We start from the raw sequence: 14,128 nt of genomic DNA on the forward strand, positions 1-14,128 counted from the left end.
GACCTATGGCAGAATAATTACTTTCCTGGTGTTTTACGTACAGCGTCGAGGAAAGTCTTAAAATGAAACTTGGACTGTCCTTTTTCATATCTCACAGTCAGTAGATAGAGATATGTTTGTACCAGATTCATCAATCCATCCGGAGTTGGCTCTGAAGACTTTCCTTATTTCCAAAAACGGTCTGTTTTTCATCTGGGTGGTGAACGTCAAGTTTTAATTTACAACTCTTTAGATAAGAATGGTAATGTTCTCTGTTGGTACGCATCTCTTGGGTGGTTTTGTCATTTTGAAACCACTCCTAGCAGATCATAGCAAAAGGGTTTCTTTGGGTCTCGCTCCTTTTACCGGTCATCACAAGTACGCTACTTCAGGTTGTACATATGTGTAGTTTCAAGATGATTGAGGTATATACAAGACAACCATATGTATATGCATATTTGCAAAACTGGTGAGAATAATCTGTGTGCAATTGCTGCCTTTAGATAGTTGAAAGAACATTACATTTGCATTAATAGTTCAAACACTATTGGTTGAATAATTTTCTACACCAAAACTGGAGCATGAAAACGCATATAGTCACATGAAAATGGGAAAAAAAAAACACAAAATGTAACTAAAACCAAAATGATTTAATTTGGATAGTATAGAATCCCCCCCTCGATATTAGGAGTGCAACGGCACAGGTAACCCACGGTATGATCCGTGCCATGGTTTCGGTTCAGTTTCGGTTCGTGTTTTGTGCGTAAAGAGAACAATCTTTTTTCTCCCTAAATTCTCTCTTTATTTTGCTTGTCAGCAACAACTGTAAACAAACAAGTATCACTGGTGTACTGAATGATATAACACTTTTCTTTCAAGTTAACAGTTACTAAACACAAATTTGAAATGGTAAAATTAAAATTCTGACTTGGAGCTGAGAAATTCCGACATTCATGTACAACTTGAACACACCTTTAGTAGCAGCACACAAACGCCGCCCTCTCAATGCACGCTGAAATGTAAATTAGTCGAACTAACAGAACATTACTCCGCTATTAGACTCTGTTAGCGCAGCCGTCCAGACCAGAGGCCAGCCCCCACTGGATGGCCCAACTGCGATCGTGGAGCGGGCCAATTTAGCGGCCAGGCCACCGGGAAATCTCCTGGTGCTCCCGATGGCTAGTCCGCCACTGCTCTCAACTCCTCTGCTGGTGGTGGTCATGCCTCATTGTTTTATTTTTTCTGCTTCCAGTTACAACCCGCCTCCAGTTACAACAGTGTGACTGATAGGAGGTGCGTGGGTGGAGGCACAACAGTGATTGGACATTAATTTGCGTCTTGCACGTAGGGCTTTTGACCTGCCTGGACAGGCACACACAGTGGCCTGTAAAGCATTTGCACAAAAATAAATTGCAGTACTGGAAATCTGGTTGTATTGTCCCGTGCATAGTGGACCGAATGGTTCAATATTTTACCAAGCAGCGGTAAAATGAGATGAGCCTCTCACTGCAGCTGCTCCTCTGTCCTGCCATGATGCTGTGGAGGGCATGTTCATTGTTCACCATCATCAAATATAACTTCCTCCTCATCTGCTGTTCCAATACAGTTATGAGAGGGTCCAGCTCCCTGCCTATCACAGAACTGGCCATTTTCACCAGTTTGTCCAGGCGCCTACAGTTTTTGTCTGTAGTTTTAAGATTTTTCTACTTTTCTGGCAAAGGATTTGTGCATGTGCTAATTTCTGTATCCTAAAGCTGTTTTAAAAAAAACAGCCAACATGCATACATGAGGGTATAACTTTATTGAAGAGAAACAACCACGACCAATTCAGTTGAAGGACTTGGATTTCACTCAACCAAGGCTTTATAAGCAATAGGCAGCACATTTATCCGTTGCAGATAAAATAGGGGTTACCAGTCCTTGTTCCATAGCCCTGATTCTGCAACACTTTTTGGTCTCTTATTTGTAATTTGACCACTTCAGTTTTACTTATGCAGGGTCCTTTGCTCAGATTTTTACAGATTTGTATCACCTATGTTATAATTTTTTCTATTCATGATTGTAGAACTGAGGCCACAGAAGAAATAATTTTTTCTTTTAAACTTCACTGTAGAGAGTCTCAATCTTACATTGTTTTACAAAAGCAAAATGATTGGGAGTGTATCAGTAAAAGCCTGAAGATTGGTTTTAATAGGAGCCGTGTGGTCTGGACCAGATCTTTACCCCTCAAGTTACTGAGGGGGTCATGGGAATTTTATGATCCAGTCTTCTACATGTGTTTTTTGTCCTTGAAAAAGGCTAAAAGACCTGAGGGATTGTACCCCGAGGGGGATGCTGAGGGAGTATAGGGTACCAGAATCACTTTTGTGAGCTATTCGGTCCCTGTGGAACCAAGGCAAGCGCTGTCTCCACATTCTTGGGACGAGGTCGAACTGGTTTGCAGTGCGTTGGACTCTGCCAGAGCTGCCCATTGTCACCGATCCTGTTTGTGGTTTTCATGGACCGGATCTCAGGGTGTAGTCATGGAGAGGAGGGCGTCTGGTTTGGGAACTTCAGGATCGCATCTCTGCTTTTTGCAGATGATGAAATGCTCTCTACAGGTTGGGAATGAGTCCCTGTCTCAGACAGAGGAGTTTAAGTATCTGGGTATCTTGTTCACGATAGATGGCAGGTTGGAACGAATGATGGACAGACAGATTGGGGCTTCATCAGCTGTAATGAGGGTGCTGCTCTGGTCCTCTGTGGTAAAGGAGCTGAGCCAGAAAGAGAAGCTTTCAGTTTACTGCTCCATCTTTGTTCCAACCCTGACCTATGGTCTACGTAGTGACCAAAAGAATGAGGTCACAGGAACAAATGGATGAAATGGGTTTCCTTCAGAGGGTGGCTCTGAGATACGTGAGGAGCTCGGCCATCCAGAGGGAACTCAGAGTGGAGCTGCTACTCCTCAGCATCGAAAGGAGTCAGATGAGGTGTTTCGGGCATCTGGTTAGGGTGTCTCATTTCTCCTGGTCTCCTTTGAAGGTTTTCCATCAAACTGGGACGAGGCCCCAAAGCAGACCCAGAACTCACTGGAGAGTTATATGTTCCTTCAGGCCTGAGAATACCTTGGGATCATCCAAGAGGAGCTACAGAGTGTTGCTGGGGAGAGGGATGTCTGGGTTTCTTTCCTGAACCTGTTGCCTCTGTGAACCAATCTCGGATAAGCGTAAGACAGTGGATGGATGGTATTTGTGAAATATTTTTATGTCCTAGAAATCAAACTTGTGTGTAGGGAGGTCCGTGCAGAGAATAGTTTTGAATGCATTTTGCTGAAGGCACTCAGGCCAGTGATATATCATTTTTTGTACAATTAGTAATTAAACAACTTAATATTTGACCACTTTTTTTGGTCATTGCTCCCAATCACAAAGTGTGTAATCATAACAAAATGTTTCTCACATCTGCAGCACACAATATGCATTTTACAGTCCTTTGGCAGGCTGAACTGACATCTCTTCCCTGCTCTACCTGGGGCAGTAGCTGGGGCGGATCAAGTCTCACCCTGCTGTGCAGGGGACATGCTTTTTCCTTTGAATATGTGGATTTCCAAGTTATTTTCCCAACAGCTCCAGTAACACCCTCCTTTTTTCCGTTTACAAGGCATTCCTGTAGGGTTGACATTGTTCCACATCATAAAGGCATTATATGAGGATGAATCAACATTATTGTAAAAGATGACCAGGGGCCTCATCCTCCTGCTCCGCCTGGTATGTTCCAATCATCTTGTCCAGATTGTTCTATCCTTTGTTGCAGTTTCAGTCCAGCATGATGGCAGACTTCCTGTCCTTACAATCACTAATGTTAGTCGTGTGGAGTGTGGACCACAGTCTTGTTTTATCTTTGAAATGTAAGAAAGAAGGGTAATGGTTGGGGAAAATGTAATCATTGATGAGATTGCCTCTCTCCCCTTCAATGCAAGCAGGTGGGAGCTTGGGCTTGTTCTTTCAAACTAGTCCAAGTAAGGTGATCTTCCTCTTCAAGATTGTCCTAGATCATGAAAGATAAAGAAATTGTCACGTGACATTGTACCCAACCTGTCCATCTGTCACGTCAAGTGCAACCCGCATCCCCTGGATCTTCTCTGAGTCTCCAAATTTCGACATCCTTCTGTAAGCTTGCATTTTCCAACTATAGCTGAGTTGTATGTCACAGGCCACCCATATTTTGATGCCTTATCTGCTGGCTTGCAGGGCATATACTTCGAGGAAAGATGACCTTTTGGCAACAGATTACTTTCAGTGAATAGCAGTGGAGAAAACAATCACATGGTTTTATTATGTATTACTCACTGTAAAATTGATTTAACAGTTAAAATCACTTATATTACATATATTAAAGAAAGAAAATAGCCTTTGAATGGAGCCAGTTTCTCATCCACTGTTACTTCAGGCCCAGGCTGTAGAGGTCTGTGGCTCTATCCATGTGTCCCAGACCCTTTTTATGGCTGCTGGTTCATCTGTCACATGTCTTGCAGGTTTTGACTCACGCTTATAAATCTGTAGCATTCCCAAGATTGTGTTAAAGACTCTCAATGGCATTGTGGCAGGAAAATATGCCCTTCTACTCTCTGCATCCTACAGATTTGATGCAGCCCCACCTCAGGACCTGTAAACACCTACTAAGATTAGTAGCCATATGTAGGCACACAGGTTTCTTCATATTTTGGTAACTTGCCAAATTTCTCATCTCCAAGATTATTTTTTCAATAGCTGGTGATGAATGGGTAGAATGTTGAGAAAATGCTCCAGAACCTGTTCAGCAGTGAATCGTGCACCCAAGGCTACACCACAGAGAGAGCTGGGAATACTGTAATCTGCAGCAGCATTATTTAGCAAACAATGCTTTTAATATTTGATTATTTTGTGTCTAAAATTGTTTAAACTTGAGTTCTGTTTAGGGTCATGAACAGGTGATGCTGCACCTGAAAGACAACGTTTTAGTTCACACTAAGATTAGTCAGCAGTACAAATAAACTCACTTGCTTGTGGTGTGCCTGTTTGGTTTTTTTGTAGCGTGTAACTGACACTGACAGTCAGTTGCTGGGTCAAACACAATCTTTGTTCCCTGGTGGTATGCAGCTTACATAGGAATGTTTCTAATGTTGGGGTCACTTTAGGATAAGTCAGAAAATTTCAAGTAGAAAAAAGAGCATTCAGGGTGTCTCTGCTGTTAAACGCTGGGGGTCATTTTTGATCTGAAGATAACACAAGGGTAACTGTTTGACATCAAGCTGTATGCACTGTATCACAATGAATCTCACAATGTGTAATAACATATCAGAAAACAGGCAAACTAGTGCTGTTTTATTATATAGATATGCTTTTATTAGAAATAAGACACATTCATTTTGTGCTCTGAAAACTGTACATTAACAAAGAGGTGGCCCCAGTAAAATAAAAAGGTGTGTGTGTGTGTGTGGCAGGGAGTGGGGCGCACTTCAGTGATCAGAGGAAATTGGACCTCTGGGGTCAGCAGTCAGGGTTTTGACAAGTACAGATCTGAGGAAGTGATTGATGATATCAAAACACACAGTGACATAGAGATACAGAACACTCGTATAATCCAGTACCCTGGCAGGATCACGTTCATCTTTATAATAATGATAACGACTATCCCCAAGCACAGTAAGAAAGATAATTATAGGCTAAAATCCATTCTGTAGAACTCTGTTGAAATAATTACAATGCTGTACATCAGGACTCCAAATGAGCCTTGTGCTTTCCCTGTGTTCCACCTCTATCCTGCATGCCGATTCTGCCTCATACATATTATCACCTGAAACCACCATACCATATATATTTAAAGATCTAATCATTTACTCATCTTCCGCTACTCAGCACACACACGTTTCCTTTTCCTTAAGTGTCTTTGAAACACTATCATATTCAGCCTATACTATACTAAGCCCGCTTTTACATTGGTAAACTGACCCAAACAGCTTGTGTTTGTTGAACGTGGTTCCTTTTGGCTGCACTGAGGTCCATGTTGTCCCTTTGGGGGATGACTTTGAAGGCCAGTTAGAGCGCAAATCTCACTGGCCCACCAACTCATTGTCTCTGAGGTGTCCTGTGATGTCAAGGCAAACTGCATTTCTGAAATTTTGGCTCATGGTGTGTTTTTTCTTTGATCCCCTTGCCTTTACTTGTCTCTGCAGGGGTGACCTTGCAGCATGACTGAGCCAAAAGAATTGTAATATGTTGAGAGGAGGGAGTAGAGCTGATGGGCTCGCAGCTGCATGTTTGGCAGTCTGCCACCTCAAAAGCCTGTTCATTTTTCTCACCAGCACTGATTTTGAAAACAAACAAACAAAAAAATAATCAGAGGCATCTTGAGCTGCTTACAACATCAGCGTTCATCAGGACACATCAGGAGGGAGCAGGACAGTAATGCAACAGTACTCGCAATAGTGAAAAAAGAGAGACATAATTATGATTATTACATTGTAACAATTTAATACAGGGGTAAACATTGCATGAATACCTTTGCTATGCTGTTTATACATACATGGCATCATACATTACTGTAAGATGCACATGTAGTAGCTTTATCAGCTACTTTGCAATCTGTCTCCCATATGAACCAGCAGATCATATACAATGAGATGATCAGTATTTCACTGACATCAAAACATCGAATGAAACAACACAGAAAGTGGCGCCATGGTCCTGCTCTGTCATTAATAGGTTTACTTGATTTTCTGATAATGGGACTCTCTTCTTTCACATTCTCACAGAGGACTTCACTCAGTCAGGGCAGTGTGAGTGTGGGGTGTGTCTGTTTGTTGGAAAAAAATGGGCGGTTGTAGGGCGTCAGGCTGGAATTCGGGTCACACTTCCGTCTGCAGGTCCATAATCTCCTGGCCCACAAGAGGAATGGTGGCGCCGGTCTTCTCCCACTCCACAGTCTGCAGCTCCAGAGGGGAGGCTGCCACAGTTTCCAGGTCCTTCCTCACCCAAGATGGGGGCGAGTGGGTTTTGCGAATGCCCTCCCACGCCCTCTTATTTGGGGTTTGCTGCTTGTCCTGATGGGAGGAGGACAAAGGGAAAAGTCTTGTTTTTCTGATAGAATAAGTGAGGTATTTAAATTATTTTTGTGAATCTACTTTACTTCGGGCTGACTTTCATTTGTCGATTTCTCTCTTTTCTTAAAGGTATACTTTTGCCAGAGTAAAAGAAAAATGACAACTCCCATGTCTGTGTGTTAAGTATGGAGTCAGAGTCATGATGATTTGCTTGGTTTAACACAGAGACAGGGAACAGGGTACAGGAGTTACCCTGGCTCACTTTGAAGGTTTATTGATTAATATGCTGGATGAATTTTGTTTTGCATTCTTTTAGCCTTTACACTCCCACTGTAGTGGAAAGTAATGGAATTTTTCCAGTGCTGTAACCATGAAAAAGTTAAGAAAGAGAATATGGAGACAAATGCAGAGAGAATGTGTTGTTTGTCCTGATTTTGGTGGAAGACGCTCTAAACAGCTATGGAAGAAAACAGTCTATGCTGCTCTAAGATGTAAAGGAAATAACAAGGGGTTGCATGTTTTTTTTTGAAAATATCAATCAACAATAAAGCAGAGCACAAGAAAACAAGCACTCATGAACTTCCTTTCATATTATTGTAACTGATGGGTTGGTTAGGATTTCAGGTTTGTATCACACAGATGAAGCAGGAGCTTTAAAAAGATGGCTGCAGTGACACACACCGCGGTCTACTTAACACAGTGGATGAGCCATATCAGCACTCAACTCATTTTTATGATGAAAGGAAAACATATATTTTTAAAAGTATCCATTAAATACCTCTGTTGATAACCCAAAAAGATGCACGTTGACTTGCTGATTTGATCTAAGTTACTATACTAATAAGAATTGTGACACATCCTCAAAACACATCTTGAACTCAGAGTGGAGAAGAAGCGTCTTCCACTTGCATGATCACTGTTTCTGAATGTTTTTCTTCTTAACCTGTTGTTAACTATGTAACGCAGCAGACATCACCTCTGTAACACTGGTCTTGGATCTCACTCCAAAGCTGTGAAACAAACAGCATTTTCCATTTGAAAGAAATGGAATCATTTGCTGCCATAGAATGACTGCAACTACTAAGTCAGCATGGATTCCCTGTGTCTGCTGGCCATTCCAGTCCCAACCTCAGGAAAACCAAGACAGGAGAAAAGTGAAGTCTGAATCCCTACACCGCTAATTGTGATGTCTTGAAATGTATCATGACATTTTGGGTATACATGTAATCATCAGGGGGAACTGTGTCAGAAAGTATAGTTTTACTATTTTCATCTCTGTAGTCACGGTTACTGAGGATCTGGCTTTTTTTTCCCGTATTAGCTTGGCATTTACATTCATATGCCGATGGGCAACATTTTTGCTGCATTCAGCTTCGATGTGTATTCAATGTACAGAAAAACAAGATATGTGACATGGCAGATAGTATGCAGTATTCTGCTACGTGCCCCTTGTGCCCAGTCGTTCATATTTTGAAAAGCATGTTTACTTTTCTTTGACACTTTTAGTTTAGTTATAAATAAGCACATTTGGACCAAATAGTGCTACAACAAGTTGTTACAGGGACTCACAACATGCCTTCATTTGCCTTTTTTCAAGTTTTATTTTACTTTCACTGCTAGCTGATTGGTGGCGGCTGAAACAAAGTTATGTCCTCATCGCTCTGTTAAATACTGGCTAATTAATCCTCATGCTTTGTCTTAACTTTGGGCTTGTATGTTAAACCAATCACCATACACTTGTGTCTTCTGGACCAATCGCTGTACAGTTACAACATTTCAACCAATCATAATTCACAGTAGCTGTGTCAGAAATACTTTTAAGTGAGAAACTGAAAAAGATACTAGAAAAGCAATTCCAAGGACTATAAATCATCCAAGATTTCTGTAGTATGGACAGAAAAAATAAGTGGAACTTCATGATCGTAATAAAAACTATGAAATGGTCCCTGCGGTCAAAAAGCAATGTGGTGGATACCAAAGCCAAAGAAACTGCATAATTCTCCAAATTCACAACTAAAAGTAATGAATCAATCAAAAGAATGTATATGGAGTGAAAATGAGGTCCTTGTTTGGGTGTTCCCTATATTTGTTCCTACAGTTCCCTCAAACTGTTTAGATTCTGGTTTCTGGTCATCTCCTTCCTGATAATCTCGATCAAACGCACCATGTCTGCCCTTCAAAACGTCCTGCTGCTGCTATCCCACATTTATCACCTGTACTCACACCATTTCTAAGGGATTCACTAACTAACATAATAAATTTATTCTGGCACCGATGCTATATGCAAATAAAAATACAATCTTTAAAATTACTTGATTGACAATTAAACAGGAAACTCATGGAACATTCTGTATTAGGAAGGGGAGGGGCAGAATAGAAAAATTAAACTCTTTACACTCATGTTGGTCTTGTCACTGCTGGCAGAGGACACACTCCATCTTTTGGCAGCTTTGGCATCAACAGGTGGAGATTCTCTATCCTTGTCTGCACTGTGAATCTTCCTGTTCAGGTCCTGAAACATGTCCTGGTGGCGTTTCCGGGTGTGCATTATTTTCTACACAGGAACATCGTACGTTATGTACAAGGTAAACAGCACAGGCTATCATCAATTCTACTTTACCCCCTTCACACTTATTTTGTCTAATCTCTACAGTATAATGAATTAAAAAAATAAATCTATGCATAAATCTAGAGGCGTGGAAAGGAGAAATCAGGTTTTTGGTATAAGTTTAAGAATCTCTGTAGGAATCAAAGAGACTAAAATTACCTCAAAGTCAAGCTCTGCATAGCGTGATTTTCGTCTCTGGGGGAAGATGAGACAGAGAGATTAAAGATGTGTCTTGAATTTGTGTGCCTTATGAGCAGCAAAGCTCAAGTATTTCATTGTGCATCTCTCCATAAGCCACTTTAGAAAGAGTCTTTCTGGGACTCAGAAGAGTGAGTCATGGGGAATAAAGCAAGGTTTGCTGCTGGTCATTCTGACCCCGCTGGCGTGAGTTTGCAGTTAACAGATTGAGACCGAACGACCTTTAAGTCCTCCGTCATGGAGTGGTGAAGGAAAACCTGACCTTCAGGCCGCTCGCTTCCTCTGGCAGCTGCTGCCTTGCACGACATTATGAAAGTGAGGTTTGCCCTGAAGTAAAAAGACACCAGCAGGCAGATGTCTGAGCCACTTTGTGCTCGGTGCTGTGTCGTCTCATCCTGCTACTGCTGTCTGCACTGGTGAGAAGTAACCTTTTCAAATGAGCTGTCCTTATTTGGATTTGGAAAACTAGGAGGCTTGTTTTGATGCAGTGTTTGTTATGAATAAAATCAAGGGGCTTTGATAAGCGTCAGACGGAATGACCAAAGCGATGAAGAAATGAAGTGACAGGGCCTCTCTGTGGAGAGCTGATTAATGATACTCTAAAAAATGCTAAGGAATGAATATTCACTTCAGTAATGAATGCTTCCCTTGGTGATTGTTTAATGCTGCGTTGGTCAAACAAACACTAGCTGCAATACATGGCACGTATATTATTTCAGAAGGTCATTATGTAATAACAGAAGGAATGAAAAGATAATGTCTTCTACAATGATCTACAGTAAATTCTCAAACAACAGTAAAAATCATTTAAGATGCTGGGATTATACATCTAAAGTAAAAAATGACAAAGATTGCATAGTGTCCATTTTCCTGCTAAACCCATCAGAACAACAACCAGTCATGTTGTAGTCACCCTCCTGCCGTTTATTTTATGCTTTGCTTGTTTTTTATTACTACTGTTGACTAAAGTCTGAAAGTTCACAATGTCACTGAAATGGGGAATCTTATATGAATACCACTTCCTTTCAACATAAATGTGTTTGGTCTTATATCAATAAATTCTTTATGAATCACAGACTGTGGCCCAGAGTGTTTATTGTAATCAAATACTTTTCTTTTTTATGTAACTTCACTGCAGCATTGGGGGCTAAACTGCTGCAACATAATGAGTGAGTTAGGAGGACAGTCTGTCTGATGTGTAGTCTGTCCAAAACAGTTTTGTGAAAAATATCAAAATACATATGAACAACTATACATGCACTCTGTATGTTACATAGTTTACCGTAACTTTGATTCAAGGGAAGGCTAAACACCACGGAGGGAGTTTTACATGAAAATGTGTTCAGGGGTGCCGGTTAGCTCTTTGGGCTGAGCAGGCACCACATATACAGAGGCTTAAGCTCCTCAATGCAGCCATCCCCAGTTACAGTCCCAGTTTCAGGCCCATGTCCTTCCTTGCTCTTTGTCCCATTTCTTGTCAAGCAACTTTCCAATAAAGGCCATTAGTGTAAAAAAAAAAATCCTCCAAAAGAATAAAATGTGTTCAACATTTAGCTAGTAGTTAGCATATTTGCTAATTAATTAATCTAATTTCCTGGTAAACAGTGAAATCTCTCTGAAAATGAGAAAAAAAAGGGAGCTGGAAACAAACACGTGGGAAGTAGGTGTTTTAACGACTTCTTCATGAAAGTATTTTGGTTGTCATGAGAGGTGTTGTTCTGATAGGAACAGCATTGTCAACATTTCTGAAATTCTGAATTCATAAATTAATTGGTAGACGGAAAAGGACTAATTGAAACAGGAACAGGTCAGAATACTTGGATGGCTTATTAATACTTAATGCATGGCAACAAATCTGTACCATAATTCAAATTAAAATGCATTTTGTATAACTGCATAACTGTCGGGGATAACTACTTTGGCACGACACCTCGCCCAAACGAAAAAGCAATGTCTTTTTTTGATCATTCCAATTAAGTTACAAAATGAGCAGTCTTGAAGAAGAAAATGAAAAATCAGTTTGTATTTTTGAATTTAAAAAATAATGAAAAAGCACTTCTGTTAATGCATTTTAATTTGAATTATGGCACAGATTTGCTTCTATAGCCTGTTGCATATATTGTAAATAAAAGACAAGGTACAACTAATACAATTCACTTATTTCTTTAATATAAAGCCCAGTTGTATCTGCAGTTAACTCAAATTTTTTTGAGAAGTCTTTGCATGCAAGTCTTCTTTTAAATCTGTGGCATGAGATGCATTATAGAAACAATTACATGCCAGTGGGTTCAGAGGTCTTACCTCTAAAGAGCTCATGGACAGTGTTGAGACGGTTTCACTTTTGGACATCACAACGGAGTTGCCAGAGTCTCCCCCTTCACACATGTTGCTGGCCACCTGGGAGTCTCGGGGCAGGTTCTGCAGGTTGTGTGCAGGTGAGTCTCTGTCAGAGCATGACACACTGACCTGGTCAGAAGGCAGGCTCTTCAGCCCAAAGCCAGGCACTGGCTCTCCGCTGGCAGGGTTAGCCAGGTGAATGAGCCTGGTCTGAGGCAGCTGCTCAATGCCGATGTTATACTTGGCTGTCTGATCCTCTTTTCCCTTGGAAGGTTTCAGGGTTCCTGTGTTATTTGTTGGTAGTATGACATACCCTGGGCCTTTGCCAGCACCCTCTGTGCTGCTGCCTTCACCATTCCCTCGAGGCACATCTCCATCCAACTGCTTGAAGAGTTCACCATCACAGATGTAGATGGATTTTGCGCCTGGCAACTCTGTGCTGATTCCCTTGGTGGCACCTTTCTCCCTTCGCAAAGTAAGAGTGTGGTTAGTGTAGTCAGCCACATTCTGGAGGTGAACCTTTGCCATGCTGGCCGGCATGGTGTTAAAGTTAGAACCCTTCTGAAGTGTGAGCGTCCCAGAGGATGCCTTCTCCTCCCCCTGGAGGGATGAGCGTTTCATGGTGCCTGGAGACAACAGAAAGATGGAAAAGATATTGAGCATGGCTGGATTTACCCAGGTAATGCTTTGGACAAAAAAAACAGCTGTTGAATGTTCATAGTGCTAGCCAATCTAATGTTCATATAAAGACATTAAACAGACTTGTAATGTACCATGATTTTAACATTGGGATTCTTAAAGACAGGACCTTACACTGACTGTAAATAATAAACTAACCCTTGGCAAAAATACATAATCACCACACTAGCATTATTCCCATATCATCAATGATTGTGGAAATTCTTTTCTTCAGGCAGTCATCTGCATATGTTTGATTAGAGTGGCACCAAACTTCTGGCATTGAACTCCTTGTCTAATGCAGATTAATGATTAACCAGTGGATTTCATCCAACCATCTACAGTTCATGACTGCTTCTCTTCAGCCCACTGTAAACAGTGATGGTTTATGTTTGGCTTTTTTGGATGGAAATCCCATTTCCTTCGGCTGGTTTCTTACAGTTTGCTCACAAACATTGACTCCTGTTTTTGTTAATTTGTTTTCATTTTTTTGTTGGACATTTGAAATTTTCAGGCATATTGCTTTGTTCATCTTCCTTGGTTTCCCCTTTTGCAACCTTCCCATTTTGTTTGTACCAAATTTTAGACAAGCTAAGTTGAATTACTTTCTTCAAAGCATTATAGAGTCCTTTCCATTGTCTCAAATGACAGGTTTCTTGTTGGGTTTCCTCTCAGTGATGCCAGTGATATGATTAACAGGTTGAGACTTTTTCTGTTCAGTGATTAAAGTCTCTCACTGTGATCTAACTTTATTCACTCTTATATCTTATCTCATGTCTGTTTTGCTAAAGGCTACACGGCATCATAATATGACTTTGATTAGGACCCACAGACTGTAGACATGAGGCGCATTCAGACAAAGAGTTCTAAGAACGCAGTTCTAAGAACTGTCCAACTCAAACTTAGTTATAAGAACTGCCCTTCCCCGGGGGAACTGTTTCATTTTGCATTCGCACATAAGTCGGGGACCTTAGTCAGGCCTTATGTGACGCAACCGTCTGCAACAGTGACGTGTTACTGTAGCGCCACACTCAACAACAAAACCCGCAAAAAGTAAGGAGAGAAGAAAACAACACCACCAAGAAGCTAACATGGAGAGCAAGGAGGCCACCATGTTCATGGTCTGCATGACGGCAGTACTAATCATGGACGATCACATCAGGCATCTAAGTTTGAGGCTGGAAGAGCACACGGCGAGAGTCAGGGGGGCGAAGAATCCAGCAGCAGGCGATACTTCTTCATTTCATGAAGAAAAGAAGGAGAACAGA

At 41.2% G+C, this 14,128-nt stretch overlaps 1 protein-coding gene across 6 annotated transcripts in view; it reads right to left on the minus strand.

Annotated features, from left to right (window-relative positions):
• Positions 1-5,325: 5,325 nt before the first annotated feature.
• adgrb1a (adhesion G protein-coupled receptor B1a) overlaps positions 5,326-14,128 on the minus strand; it is a 178,074-nt gene continuing 169,271 nt past the window's right edge. For 5 of the 6 annotated variants that reach the window (XM_072394968.1, XM_072394964.1, XM_072394966.1 and 2 more), the window contains 4 exons: positions 12,147-12,808; positions 9,807-9,842; positions 9,435-9,593; positions 5,326-7,039 (listed from right to left, as the gene is read on the minus strand). In XM_072394968.1, coding sequence (XP_072251069.1) covers positions 6,845-7,039; positions 9,435-9,593; positions 9,807-9,842; positions 12,147-12,808 — 1,052 coding nt within the window. In that variant the 3' untranslated portion in view covers positions 5,326-6,844. The remainder of the gene's footprint in view (positions 7,040-9,434; positions 9,594-9,806; positions 9,843-12,146; positions 12,809-14,128) is intronic. The other variant, XM_072394967.1, reaches the window with a different exon arrangement.

Source organism: Leuresthes tenuis, unplaced genomic scaffold, assembly GCF_036924035.1.
Source record: "Leuresthes tenuis unplaced genomic scaffold, fLeuTen1.0.hap1 SCAF_10, whole genome shotgun sequence".
NCBI classification, from domain to species: Eukaryota; Metazoa; Chordata; class Actinopteri; order Atheriniformes; family Atherinopsidae; genus Leuresthes; species Leuresthes tenuis.